General features: G+C 46.0%; 1 protein-coding gene across 2 annotated transcripts in view; it reads left to right on the forward strand.

Moving 5' to 3' along the window:
* Positions 1 to 15127, forward strand: part of CASQ2 (calsequestrin 2) — a 67124-nt gene that overhangs the window by 38767 nt on the left and 13230 nt on the right. For both annotated transcript variants that reach the window (XM_008071568.2, XM_008071569.2), the window contains 3 exons: positions 3050 to 3180; positions 4762 to 4807; positions 11480 to 11534. In XM_008071568.2, the coding sequence (XP_008069759.1) occupies positions 3050 to 3180; positions 4762 to 4807; positions 11480 to 11534 (232 nt within the window). The remainder of the gene's footprint in view (positions 1 to 3049; positions 3181 to 4761; positions 4808 to 11479; positions 11535 to 15127) is intronic.

A 15127-nucleotide genomic window follows, 5' to 3' on the forward strand; every position in this document is an offset into this window, starting at 1 on the left:
AAAAAATTGGTCAAGTGTAGTGACACATGCCTTTAGTTCCAGCTACTCAGAAGGCTAAGGTGAAAGGATCCCCTGAGTCCAAGAGGTTGAGGCTGTGGGTAGCCGTGATTGTGCCACCGTACTTCAGCCTGAGCAACAGAGTGAGACCCCGACTCAAAAAAACAAACAAAAATAAAGGGTCAGAAGACCAAGGATGGTGTCCACTCAGCTGCACCTTTAAGTGAAAAATGTCAGTTCTTATCACCCCACCTCCCCCTCGCACCGGCCTGTTCCTTTCTCTCTGAGTGAACAGTGAGACAAAAAATCACTTTCCCTTTGAATCACATGAGTGCCAAAAGGAGCCGGGGACTGTCTGAACAAAGTCAGTGAAGAAGACAGATATCAAGAAGGCCTAAATTCACTTTCAGTAGGTTTCATTGGCTACTAAAATGACTTGCTGACTAGTAGAAAATTCATCTGTGTCAAAATTAATACACATGTAAATGTCAGAACGATGGCATTGTACTTTTTCCAGTTTTCTTATCTTCATCACAATCAATTCCAACTAGTTTAAAAAAAATAAAAAGCATGAAAGAACTCAATTTCATGCACCTATTCGGCTTTTCGAGTACAATCCATCCTTACATAATTGTAATGCTCGAGAATCAAGGATGGTGTCCACTCAGCTGCACCTTTAAGTGAAAAATGTCAGTTCTTATCACCCCACCTCCCCCTCTCACCGGCCTGTTCCTTTCTCTCTGAGTGAACAGTGAGAGAAAAAAAATCACTTTTGGGAACCAGAGACTCCCACTGCCCCACGCTTGCGTGTACATGAGTGCATGTGCTCACACTCACATGCATGGCACATTCACGCTGCTTGCCTTGACAGTGGCTTTGGGGCGCTCCTTCCCACCTTCAGGAAGTTTTAATTATAGCTGACTGTAATGGGGAATAAATCCGTAAGAACACATCACAAGAGGAACAAGGAAACATTTCACTAAAACCCGTGCAGCATCAAAACAATATTGAAGGAGAAGGTAATTTTCAAGAGAAGAGAGAGTGTAATACGGGCGAATGGGAGGTTTGACTCCAGGCTCTTCCCCCTCCAGGTACGTGATCTTGGCAAATGGCTTACTTAAATTGTGCCTGTGATCCATCATTTGCAAAATAAGTATAATGATAGTTCTTGCCTCACACAATCAAAATGAAAATTAAATAAAGTAATAAACCTAAAACACTTGGCAGCAGTGTCTGGCACATAAAAAGCCCTCCATATGTTTGCTGTTATTACTGATTTTGTTCATCCGATCACTTCCCATTTCCTAGAAGCACGGTTTTCTGGTTCCTAGAATATATGGTAAGTGAACTCAAGAAACCAGAAGCCAACGCCCTTTCCAAGCACCTTCTCCCACGGGGCCAGCTTTGCAAGGAGCTGTGTGTAAACCCAGACACTGGTTGTACATGTGCTGTTCCCTGTGCTCAGGGACCCTACCTCATCACCCCATCATCCACACCACCCCTCACCCCAGAGAAGAGGAACAAAAAGTAAGAAAAACTCCACATTTCCCTCTCTTAAAATCAACATGCCAATAAAATCCGCTTTGACTGACTGTGCTATTTTCTTTATCTCTGAGTAGGATGCTGAGATTTCTTTCCCTTACGTACTATAAGAAATGTCTTTTGGAGCATGGTGGCACGCAGTTGTAGTATAAGCTACTGGGGAGGCTGAGATGAGAGGATCGCCTGAGTCCAATAGTTTGAGACTATGGTGGTTAGCCCAGCTCTTGTGTCAGCACTCCAGCCTGGGTGACAGAGTGAGACTCCTAGAGAGAGAGAGAGAGAGAGAGAGAGAGAGAGAGAGAGAGAGAAAATATAAATGTTTTTTGGAATATAGTGACCTGGAATTAATACCAATTGATGACAAAAGCCATACGGATATCAGGGTTCCTCAGAATGGACCTTCTTGTGTAGGAGTTTATGCAATCCTCAGCTCCTCCCCCTAATTAGTCACAGCCCCCGTTCACTGCACCCTGGGTAACCACCACAGAGCATTACCTCTTAGGCAATTCCTTTTTCGTTTCAAGGGAACCACTGTTCATCCCTGCACTTTCTTGGACCACAGCTCTGAACTAGAAAAGAATGGCATTTGGTTTTCTATAGTGTTGCACATTCCAGGCCTCTCAAATCATCTGACAAAGAGAGGTCCAGAGTTCAGCGGCTGGGCAGGCAAACACAGCAACCGTTCTTCCTTGACAACAGACTTGACCATGTGGCCACTTGAATCAAGAGAGAAAATGTCTTCCAGGCTAGGGGCTGGTTCCGGAGCTCTCAGTGTGTTACAGAGTGAGCAGCTCATCCTGGCTTGCTGGTGTCTTTCCAGACTTTAGCACTGCAAGTCACGTATCCTCGGAAGCCCTTCCAGTTAAGCAAAGCGGGATGGCTGGTTGGTAACAAACTGGGAAGTTCCCAGAGCCTGACAAACCACCAAGCAAGCCTGGGACTGAGAGACTTAACCATAGGGCCAGTGTTTCAACCTAAATAGCAGTTAGGGTTTATTTTTAGGTTTAGAGCTCATCAAGGACACAGGTTAGTAGGTTGGCTTCTGATTGAGTACTTACATACTTGAAGCATTTTCATCAATCACCTGTTCTATCAAAATTGGCTCAGGTAAATCCGCACAACCCACGACAGTAAACACACTCCATGGGCATTTCCTTCTCCTTCCTAGTCCTGGTAAATACAGTAGAGTGATGGTGACTGTAGAATTAAATATCCCACTTGTCATTCCAACTGGCCCCTGCCCCACCTTGACCCCCATTTGCCAGATATGGCTTTTTCTCCCATCTCTCCTCCTTTGATCACAAAATAAGACTGGTCCAGCCAGATCTTTGGGGATGAGTTCCTATCACTTCAACATTTAAGTTAACTCTGTACTCATGATCCTTTGTCTTGGGCAAAGAACATACATACTTCTCTCATATGGGCATCCCATAGCTATTCTGATAAACTTTGTCTTATTCAAATAAACTTTGCATTCAAGTAAACTTTGTCTTATTTCTAACTGTTACAGGTGGCAAAGAAATTGTCCTTGAAGATGAATGAGGTTGACTTCTTTGAGCCATTTATGGACGACCCTATGGCCATCCCTGACAAACCTTACACAGAAGAAGAGATTGTGGAGTTTGTGAAAGAACACCAAAGGTGCCTGAGATGGCATGCAGGGGATGTGGGGTCTGGGGTCCAGGGGATGGGGAAGAGCCTATCGTGCTGACATTTCAGACTCACCAAGAGCAGCCGCCTAGAACCAGTACCCCAGCAGAACAGGACTCAGCAATATGACTTTGTTGATCATTTGTAAATGGCAGGGATATTACTGCTTCTGAATAGGGGTCTGCACTTGCAAGCAGAGTTAGATGACTTCTCCCGGTCAGCAAGTCCCCTCAAAGCCAGAGCAAGGCTTGAGGAAAATTCTACACTACTAGTGATAGCAATTTAGTGAAAGCTTCCTATCTGTCAAGTACCATGTGAGTACTATATAGAAATTATTTTATCTAGTCTCCAACCTTATGGGATAATTATTTATTATTATCCCAATTTTGCAGAGTAGTTGCTTAACTACACTGAATCCAAAGAGGATTCAGTGTAGTTAAGTAACTTAGCCAAAGATGAATACTCTATGCCTAGAACTTCTAGGGGTGGAATACTTGATACCACTGAGATTAGCTATTGCAGCAAACTTTTTCTGTAAAGGACCAAATAGTACACGTTTCAGGCTCTGAGGCCAGATGGCCTCTGTTACAACGATTCAACTCTGCTGCTATCGCGTGAAAGCAGCCACAGATTACGTATAAACAAATGGGTATGGCTATGTCCCGGCAAAAGTTTATTTACAAAAACAGAAGGCCCTGGTTGGATTTGACCTGCCAGCTGTCATTTGCTGATTCCTGCTCTTGAGGAAAGGGCAGTATGGGAACATGGAACATGGTAGTGGGTTCATCGCCTCGCCCATCTACCCTACCCTGCCTGTGCACGGGTGTGTTCCTTGAATCTGAAGCTCTGTGATCGCCGCAACTGGACAGTCCTGGTCCTTTCAGGGAGGCAGCACTTGGAGGAACAAACGCTCAGAAATAAATGGAACTATGAGCCGAATATAGGTTCTACCTGTTCCCCCAAACATCCCTAAGGGGATGAGCCTCACTCTGGCTTTGAGGGGACTTGCTGACCAGGAGAAGTCATCTAACTCTGCTTGCAAGTGCAGGCCCCTATTCAGAAGCAGTGACATCCCTGCCATTTACAGATGATCAACAAAGCCATATTGCTGAGTCCTGTTCTGCTGGGGTACTGGTTCTAGGTGGCTGTTCTTGGTGAGTCTGAACAACCCCAGCCCTAGTTCTGGGCTAGGAAAACTAAGATTTCCTGTTTTCTCTCTCTGGTTTCCTTATTCTGGGCCTGCTGTGGGCTCTCTGGAGTGGTGTCTGGCTGTGAGGAAGGAAATGGCTTGCTCTGGGAATGAGCTGACCCTGTGCCCTCTGACCTGTTGTTTGTAATAGACTTTATAATCCTTGGACCAGTGGGTCTATGAAAAGACTGAATGGGTTAGGCTCAGCTGTCTGGCCTGGCTGGGTAGAACAGGTCTGTTTCCCTGGGGGACAAGCAAGTTTTTAGGGCTCTTTTTGCCCTTACCAATGAACCAACATTTCGTTTTACCTTTCACCATGCCGAGGCTGCGGTATCTGCCACGGTGACCCCTACTCAAGGGATCTCTCCCCCTTTTTTTTTCAGACCCACTCTGCGTCGCCTGCGCCCAGAAGATATGTTTGAAACATGGGTAAGAAAGTAACAAACTCTCTCTGCCTTGTAGAGATGAGTACAGACCCCAAGAGGAGTGCCCTTTAAGTCCCCAGATTCAAACTCTCATTCGGCTGGAGTAGAGTATTTGAAACATATAAAATGTCATGATCCATTAAAACCCAGTTCTCCATGGGTCCATTTAAGCCTCTTTGGTGCTACTCACTAGATAGCATTACTTTGTCTCTATGGTGACTATGGTTGCCGTTAGTGGGACACCAGAGACCCAGGGTAGCACAGTGAAAGGATCTCAGGCTATGAAGTAGACACATTTGGCTTCAGGTTCAGAATGTGCCAACATGACGTAATATGGCCTTCCTGGGCTTTAGTTTCCCCATTAAATCCAGGGCTTTTTATAAGAATGAATGACATGCAGCGTCCAGAATGCGGTAGTGCTTGATGAATGGACGGTAGCTGTTTTTAAACATATCACCCCAAGGCACTAGGAAGCAACTAAGCCAGCTTGTCCTTGGGTCTGTGTCACTGACAATACATCAGGCGACTCAAATAGTGTTAGAAAAAGGGCCTCAGGGACACCCTCCCACTCGTCTCAGCTGTGTACACAATTCCATAAATAATAATCACCGAAGTCTGTGGAGCATGATTCAAAGCCTTTCATGTATCCGTTTACTTGTACCTTTCATCAGATCTAGAAAATAACGGAGAACAAGTATTATTTTAGCTCCATTTATATATGGAGAAACCAGTGTTCATACAGATTTGATGAATTACTCAAGAACGCCTAACTAATAAGCATTAGCTCTTGGCACTTAAATGGAGGTCATCCAGAGCCAAATCTCACATTCTCTCTATTATGTCTCCCCAGAGAGACCGCGTTTTCCCCAGGAACCATTTGGGATCAGGGGTGGAAGGGAGGAGAAAAAGATGAACACGGAAGTATTTGTTTATTTCGTTCCTTAATTCAAAGTCTGAAGCAATGGGTGAACAGAACCAGGGAGTAACTTGACACTTAGTGTTTTACTGGCACGTAACTTATTTGGATTTTTGAAAGTGGAGCAAACATTTCACAAGAGACACTGAAGTTCAAATAATCCAGTCAGAAAGAGTGGACTATTTAAGGACAACCCAGCACAATAGAAACATACGTTCCTAACATTTAAACCTTTCAAGAAATTAACTTGTAGAAGGTCTTATTACTAGATTTAAAAATGATAATGACAAAAGGATATGTAACACTGCTTTGAAAATAATATTCCTTTAAAAATTGCGTTTGCTTTTCACTCTAAAATAATTTCAGATGTACAAAAATAGTGCAAAGTATTTCATTATCTCCTCGCCTAGATTTCCCAGATGTTAACATTTTACCATCTTTACTTTATCATTCTCTCTCTGTATATATAAATACATATTATATATATATATATATATTTTTTTTTTTTTTTTTTCCTGAACTGTTTGAGACTAAGTAGCAGACACACCCCTTTCCCCCTAAACACTGCAGGTATTTTCTAAAGATAAGGACTTTCTTTCATATAACCACAGTATAATGATCAAAATCAAGAAATTAACACTGATATAATTCTGCTATCTGATCTGTAGACCTTATTCAAACCGACCAGTTGTGCCACCAACGTCCTTTATTGCAAGAGAAAAACTTTCCTGAGCTGGGCTCGGTGGCTCAGCCTGTAATCCCAGCGCTTTGGGAGGCTGAGCAGTTCGAGACCTGCCTGGGCAACTTGGTGAGACCTCATCTCTACAATAAATAAATAAATAATTAGCCGGGCGTGGTAGCGCGCGCCTGTAGTTCCAGCTACTTGGAAGGCTGAGGTGGAAGGATCGCCAGAGCCCAGCAGGTCGAGCTGCGGTGGGTGGCCGGGAGCGGCCACTGCACTCCAGTCCGGGTGACAGAGTGAGACTCCCACTCAAAAAAAAAAAAGAGAAAAACTTTCCTTTTCTTGGCCCAGGATCCAATTCAGGATCTCACACTTGGCATTTGCTTGTCGCGTTTCTTTAGTCACCTTGAATCTGAACCGGGTTCTTAATCTGTGTCTTGTATAATACAAGTGCCAGTTTAAACTGAGAGTGATTATTGCTGTTCTCTCATGACTTTATCTCTACTTAAAAAAAAAAAATTTTTTTTCTTTATCCCTAAGAGACAAGTCTCAGTTATCTAGGCTCCAGGAAGGTAGAGTATACAAAGCTGTGGAAGCCTTCCCCCGGGACTTTCCTAACTGACACAGCAGTGTCACACCCAAGTCCATGCCATTCTGAAGCTGGAGAGCCTATGTCCTTGCATATTCCATGCTGCTGCAGAGAGGCTCCCCCTTGTCATTTCAGAGGCAGATGTTCAGAGAGGAAGTTCACCGTCTTGCTTCGGTGGAACTCATTCTCTGCTTTCTTTTCACTTACGGAATAAGATCAATTACAGCCTTTTGCTGTACTATAAAATAACAGTGATGACTCATATTTTCCACATTATTGCATACTGAATTGTCTTCCAGTTGAGGAAGGGGTGTATTGAATTTAACCAGGTAGAGAAAAGGGCAACCTGCAAGGTTTACCACTTCCCAGCTACTCATTCTGAAACAGCCACATGACTTTCCCAGAAGCTCAACCAGACTTAACCAGCCCCCTCATCCAAGTCTCCTACTAGAAAGGGAAGGTGAGACAGGCCCCGCCAGGGTCATCTTTGCCTCAGAGGTAGAAATCGATTGGTCAGAGGGACCTCTGAGGAGCTATTTCCCACTCTCCTCCCCATCCACCTGTGCTCCCTAGAAGGGCACTGCTCTACAGAGTGGCGTTCCCGTGGTCCACTTGGCCACAGCCACTTAGACCACCGATGTGGTCGTGAAAAGTGACCACTTAATGAGCTCAAAAGTCTGTATCATCAACACCACTTCCCCAGACATTGCAAGATATTTAAATAAGACAGGAAAGCCAACAAAAGCTAAAGCCACTGTTGACCTTTGCCTCCCAATTGTGCAGGTTTTAAAGGATGCAGACCATAGAAAACACATCATATATTGTTACTAAGGGAATTAGTGCCTGGTAATATTTGCCTTGTATAAATCAAAGAGCTATTCACTTATTTTAAATATTTTAAAGACTGCCAAAGCGAGGCAGGGCAACCCAGACTTAGTGCCAACCCGGCATTCCCCTTGAAGATTCAACCCTTCATCTAGCCAAGTGTCCAGCCAGAGTCCTGGGCAACTTCCCACAGAGGAAGAGAGTCAGAAAATCCTTCTCGAAGAATCCCCGCTCTATTGAAACAGCAAAGTACTTCCAAAACAGAGAACCCACAGATGAGCACCTAGTTCACTCCATCACACCTTGAAGAGGGAACCTGCTGGCCTTTTTTTCTTTGTGTCTCTTTATTCAACATGAGAACAGTCAACAGAGACTAGGGGAAACAAAGAGCAAAATGTTAATGGTGATCATCTATCTGGCTGGTGAATAATTGATGTGTGGTTTCTTCTTGGTCTCTCTAATATTTTCTAATTTTCTTCAGTGAGTCAGATTTTTATTGCCATACTCTTTTTTTTCCTGCTCAGTTCAGTTGGCATTAATAAGAGGCTCTGTGCTAAGCAATGAAGATATAAAAATGAGTGTTGTGTCCTGTCCTTAGGAGCTCAGGGTTGAGTAGATGGAGTGGTCTCAAGACATGTAAGCCCAGCTCGGTACGCTCACCTCTGTGACAGAGGGGCATACAAAGTGCTGGAGAAGGTATGCACTGACATTATCCCTGAATCTCCAGGTCTTTCGGGGGTCTTGTGCTCAGTTCCTTTTATACAGGTCTTTTTTCCACCTCTTTCAACTTAAGTAAGAGCCACTGATCCAAGTCTGCAACATCTTCTGCAAACCCTGCAGGAGGCAGTTGATTCGTGGAGCCTGTTCTGCGAGTGGTGGTGAGGAAGAAAGAGTGTGGGTGCCATGGCCCAAATGCTTGTGTCCCCCTACATTCATATGTTAACACTTTAACCCCCAAAGCAATGGTATTAGGAGGCGGGGACTTTGGGAGGTGATGAGGCCATGAGGGCTCTACCTTCGTGACAGGATTGGTGTTCTTTTAAAAGAGGCCCTGGAAGGATAGCTAGTCCCTTCCACCATGTGTGAACACAGCATGGGGGCACCGTCTGTGAGCCAGAAAGCAGGCCTCACCAGGCACTAAATCTGCTGGTGCTTGACTTCCCATCCTCGAGAACAGCGAGAACTATCTTTCCGTCTATGAGTGAACCAGATTGTGATATTTTGTTATAGAAACCCGAATGGACCAAGACAGTGGGCTTTGGGGCCAGACAACTGGTTTGAATCCCACTTTTGTCACTACTAGCTCTGTGGCCTTAGGTAAGTCACTTCAATTCTTTAGGCATTAAATAGGAAAAGATGTTCATATGAGATTTCGAGCTCATGCCCTTACAGAATACTTAGGAAAAAGGTGGCAAACGGCAGGTATATTTTCCATGTCAATCATCGTTGTTATCTTAAGGTCTAGTACCTTCCCTCAGAGAGCTTGCCATCCAGTTAAGGAGATTTGAGCAATTAACAGAGTTTCTGAGGCAACGTGAACTCATGACCAAATGGGTGATCTAGCAGCAAAGGCTGTGGAGTTCAGAGAAAACCACTGGCAGGGCTTAGGCCCGCGGTCAGCTCAGAGCTTTCTCCCCAGCGCACACTAGAATCTCACTGAATAACCCCAACTGGCCAGCTTGCCCGTGCAGTCATGCTCCATGAGTTTATTACTGAAAATACCCGCCACCTCACACAGGCCTGCTTCTTCGCTGGTGTCCGATACAGGTCTGTGTGCTGAATCTTTGAGATGCACAAAGAGAGAGGCTCTTTGATGGTGACAGTGCTCCACCCAGGGACTGTCTTGGGTCTGAGAGTGACAGCCGTATTATGGGCAGCCTCTTAGAAAACGAATATGGATTCTTAATTCTAAAGCCAATTTCCAAGTGCGTTCTAGAAGGGCACACAGAAATGAAGCCTGCTTCACAGACTTAACAGCGTTCACTTCCATCTGATGGCAGGAGACAGAGATACAGCCTAGCCTAATGAAAACTGATCGGGAGATTCTGTGTGGCGATAATAGCAAATGTAAAACACTGAGACCTCAGACTCCCCTTCTGGTTGCTGTCGGGTTTGTATAATAAGCTGGCCCACGTGTACATATACACACATACAGCTGTAAAATTCAATTCCCCAGAGAATTTGATCAAGGCAGTGCCCACTCTCTTGTTTTTAATAATAATATTTTCCATTTAATCTCTCTTAGAATTTTTGGAGGTTTTGTCCATTTCAAACTCAAAGGGGAAAAATTAGCATTTAGATAGGATTGCAGCAGCATTAAAATCAATTGAAATGGAAACAGAGATCATAGGAGGGTTGAGATGCCTGGAGTTTTTTCCATAGGAGGATGTGGCTACAACAGTCAGGATGCCCTGTGAATCTCACTCCCCATGTCTGCCATCATCAGTATTCCCTCGGCTTTGTCCCCAGGTGCTTCAATCTCACACAGATTCCTCTCCAAGTCTCCCGAGAATCGCGTTTCCTGCAACAGAGGCCCTTCCAAGCTCTCACTCCACTTTTTCCAGGAATAATCAATGCAGTGGAAGCATAAGTCATACGATCCCTCTATCCAGGGTGTAGAAACATGAAATGCCCCTTGCTTGCCTCAGATTTAAAATGCTCTGGTTTCTTTTCCCCACCCTCAACCCCACAGCCATACCCACTAATCTCAGTCACACACCCTCCACACTCCCACCTTCCAGACTCTTCCTGGAGACTTCCACACTTACAGAGATGCATCGGAGGTTTAGCCTGATTTGGCAAGCTTTGGGGAGGAAACAGAAAGGACCCCAAGAAAACTACCTGGAGGTTGCAGTCATCGTGGCATCCTCATGTACTGCATGGGCTCTGTTTCTTCAGTAAGAGGTGTTGGCTGGGCACGGTGACTCACACCTGTAATCCCAGCAGTTTGGGAGGCTGAGGTGGTAGGATTACTTGAGCCCAGGAGTTTGGGACCAGCCTGCAACATACTGAGACCTCATCTCTAGAAGAAAAAGAAAAGAAGTATCAGCAGAGTCTGAACAGAGAAGAGGTACACTTTTACATGATTCTTGTGAGAACAACACTGACCCACATCCCAATTGACCCCGTTGATTCCTGTCTGTGATCCATCTGGGGATAGTTTCAGGATCTGTCTGCAGCATCCAGAAATTTCCAGTCAGCTCCACCTCTGAGTATCTCTGCTGGGGGTGAATTCTTGAAACAGAGACAGACAGTTGCCAACCCCGAGCGGCCTCCGCAAGTGACTGTTGCCCTCAGAGCTCCTGATAAGCCAGACTCACATTCTTCCTCATTTTGCCTTTTTCTGCTGCTCTCCTGGACCCACCAGACCACAGGCGTGAGACTCGTTTCGGGCTAATGTCCTGTCTGTGCTTAGTGTTTTTCTGTCTCGCCAACCCATCGACTCGAAATTCCGATCAAAGCCCCGTGCTCCCCTGTCCGTCACTGCTCATCAGCTTTCCCTCCTGACTGTGTGCCACGCTGGGCTCCTCTGTACCTGTGTCCGCTCCTCTTCCATGCCTCCCGCCTCCCGTCTTTCCATTCCGGCCTCCGAGTCCCTGTCTGCGCCTCCGTCCTTTGGATCTCTCCTCCTGGGGGTGTAACCTCTGCTCCTTTTCTCCTCCAGGAAGATGATTTGAACGGGATCCACATTGTGGCCTTTGCAGAGAAGAGTGACCCAGGTAGGAAACCCTCTATCTGCTCTCTTAAGCCGTTAGAGAGAACTGACTTCTCACCTTTGGCAGCCCTCACGGCCCAACTGCGCCGCGACTGCAAGATATCGGACACCCCCTGGTGGTCGCCCGTGAGGCATGAGTCTGTTTTCAGTGGTGCACACAGCTCGGGGATGGGAAGATGTGGACGTAACTTCAAACATTCTGCTTAGTGGCCCCCACTAGGAGGGGCACTGGGCACTGGGAAGGGTCTGAAGCCATCCTGGCTTTACAGTGTGTGTGTGTGTGTGTGTGTGTGTGTGTGTGTGTGTGTGTGTACTTCTGTTCACATTAAAAGTTTATTTACCGATTTTGTGACCTAGACTACAGATAAATCCTACCTTAAGCTCATAATACATGTATATGTTGACCCACGGAATATTGTCTATGCTAGGAGAATGAACGGAAAACATTCCCCTGAATACTAAGAACTGGGCAAAACAGGCAACTTTTTAAAAAATGCGAGAGGGCCCTGTCAATGGATGAGTAACTTTAGTTTTGGAACTTGGGCAGCTTTCTTCTGGTTTCACTCTTTCCGATGCCGGTAGAGAGTGAGTGGAGGAGAATTAGTTTTGCAGGTGATACGACGCTGGGCCGGACGGCAGCGCTCCGTGATCCCAGGGTCTCCGAAGGGAGGGAAGCAGGGGAGACTCTGAAGGGCGTTTCGAAAAACCCGGGACAATCCAGAAGGTAACCAGAAAAGGCATTTAGGATGGCTGAGCAGCCGGGCCTTGACTGAGCTGTGAACAGCCTGGGCAGGGGTCCCCAGACCTGACCGTGGGCAGAACTGGAAGCCACCAAGCCAGCTCAGGCTGGCTGAGACAGCGCCTCAGGAGCTTGTGACTTTGGGGGGGCCCTGGGGGAAGTTCCAGTGCACCATCAGGCCTGGGAGCCACTGTTCCTGGTGATGTCAGGTTCTGTGGGATCTGCCATGGACCTCCGTCTCCTGGCGTGCCTGTAGTGAGAGATCTGGAGACGATCACTGGACAGAAGGAAATAGGGGCTCAGAGAAGTCAAACAACAGTCAGTGGCCGAGAGAACAGTCAGTGGCGGATCCTAAAGGCGGGACAGAGTGTCCTGTTCATCAACAGACAGCTGATTCTCACACAGAGCCTTGACACCTGGTAGGTGCTCAATAAATATCTGTCTGGCAGTTGATTAGCTAGATGACAACCAAGATTGAGTTTCAAAGACTTTGCTTTGGGACCAGCGCTTCCACCCCCTCCCCCCTTTTTTGGCAATACATTATCAGCCTTCATAGTTGGTTACAAACTGAAACCCAATTTTTTTTTTTTTGAGTTGGAGTCTCACTGTTGCTTAGGCTAGAATGTAGTAGCATGACCGTCTCCTGGGTTCAGGTGATCCTTCCACTTCAGCCTCCCAAGCAGCTAGGACTAGAGGCATGCACCACCACACCTGGCTGATTTTTAATTTTTTTCTTTTTGTAGAAACAAGGTCTTGCTGTGTTGCCCAGGCTGATCTTGAACGCCTGAGCTCAAGTCATCCTCCCGCCTCAGCCTCCCAAAGCTCTAGGACTATCAGGCATGAGCCACTACACTCAGACTGAAACCCAAGATTTTTTATCATACAATTTTTAAAGTCAAGATATAATCTGCACACCAATAGTCACCCTTTTATATAGTGTACAGTTCAGTGGTTTTCAATATAGACACAAAGTTGTGAAACATCAACACTGTTTAATTCCAGAACATTTTCATCACCTCAAAAGGTAATTAAAAATACCCATTAGCTGTTAATCTCATTTCCATCTCACTCATGAATTACTTACTGCCTCGATAGATTGCCTATACTGGGCAGTTTATATAAACAGAATCATATACTAGAATCATATAATGTAGCCTTTTGTGTCTGACATCTGCCACGTAATTGTTGTTTTCAAGGTGTATCCGTTTTGGAGCATGTCTTAGTACTTCATTTCTTTTTAGGGCTGAATAATATTCCATTGTCTCAAAACCAAATTTATGTTCCAAATGATCTGAGAGCTCCTTGGCTTTTTCATTAAATTTTTTGAATGTCCATTGATAGACATTCATAGACTTGCAGAGTCCTTGTCCAAAAAAACAAAAAAAGCCAGTGTAATTTAAACTTCTTTCCGCAGATTCTGGCCACCCCCCTCCCCCGGAGGAGCAAATAGCAAGGCAGCCATTTGCCTAAGGTTTACAAGCTGTCATCAAACAGAGTTGGATCCTGGGTGTTGTGTGAACAGAGATGGAGTTGCCAGAGGCAATGGCCAGCTGGCCAGACTCCAGGGGGCTTCCTTCCCTCTCCACCTGGCCCCTTTCAGGATCGTGGGGAGGCCTGTCTGGTCCTCTGGAACAATGGAACAAAGAGGCCTCCCTGGAGTTGCAGAAACCTGTTTGACCGAGATTGCTACTGTAATGAATCAGGCTTCTGAAACCACTGCCACCTCCTCCCTGCACAAACATCCCTGGGCCTGAAGCGGTGAGGGTGGGGAAAGGGGAGAAATCTTCTTTCAGCGAGGGCCTTACCACTCCAGGCTAGGAAAGGGAAGGGCTTGTCTGAAAGTGAACTCTGGTTAATCAGTGATTTACCACAGGGCACCCATGTGTAACCCGGGGCGAGGGGCCTGGCTGCAGGACTGGGAATTTCCTTCCCGCAAAATAAAAGTTCCTCTGAATACCTTTGCTCTTGTTAAAACATGAAACACAGCTTATTGCCCCCACCAGATTCCTACCCGGCAAAGGAAAAAGGTCATACAACCAGGAAGATAGAGCAGTTCTTCCTAAAGAGCTAACAGGATGGTGTTGGAAGCTTTATGTAGATGACCTCATCCAGTCCCTAAAGCCACTCTCTATTGTCTGCATGAGTATGCGTGAGAAAAGTGAGTTTTAGAGTTTAAAAAGTGAGTTTTAGAGCTTCTGTCCATCGTGACACCGAATCATGTGACTTTTCTAAACAAACCAATTCTGAGATCCTAGGGCCAGGAGAAGATAAGCAGACAATCACTTTCTGTATCTAAGCCAAGATTCAGATTCTAGCAGGCTCTCTGGACCTCTAAATGCATCATGTTTGATGAGGAAGGCATGATGACTGTCCGCCTGTATGGCAACAACCCCACGAGGGCGGTGTCATTTTTATTCCCATTCTACAACTGAGGCAGCTGAGGCTGAGAGAGCTTAACCTGCTGGGACGCACTGGAACTGGAACAATGCAGAAGGTTGTCTGGCTTCCCAGCCCACACCCTTACCCACAAGGTCCTGCTCCAGACTTGCCTCCTACTAAGAGTTGCTGCCCTGACAACAGCTAAGCCATCATCCAGTCCACCTTCCACCACCTTCTCGCCCTCCAGCATTTGAAAGACAAGAAAACAGCCGGGCTCAGCCTGTAATCCCAGCGCTTTGGGAGGCCGAGGTGAGTGGATTGCCTGAGCCCGTGGGCTCAAGACCCATCCGGGCAACTAGGGGAGACCTCGTCTCTACAATAAATCAAAAATTAGCCAGGTGTGGTAGCGCGCGCCTGTAGTTCCGGCTACTCAGAAGGCTGAGGTGGAAGGATCGCCGGAGCCCAGCAGGTCGAGGCTG

Source organism: Carlito syrichta, unplaced genomic scaffold (genome assembly GCF_000164805.1).
Source record: "Carlito syrichta isolate Samal-C Ts95f unplaced genomic scaffold, Tarsius_syrichta-2.0.1 Scaffold314375, whole genome shotgun sequence".
NCBI classification, from domain to species: domain Eukaryota; kingdom Metazoa; phylum Chordata; class Mammalia; order Primates; family Tarsiidae; genus Carlito; species Carlito syrichta.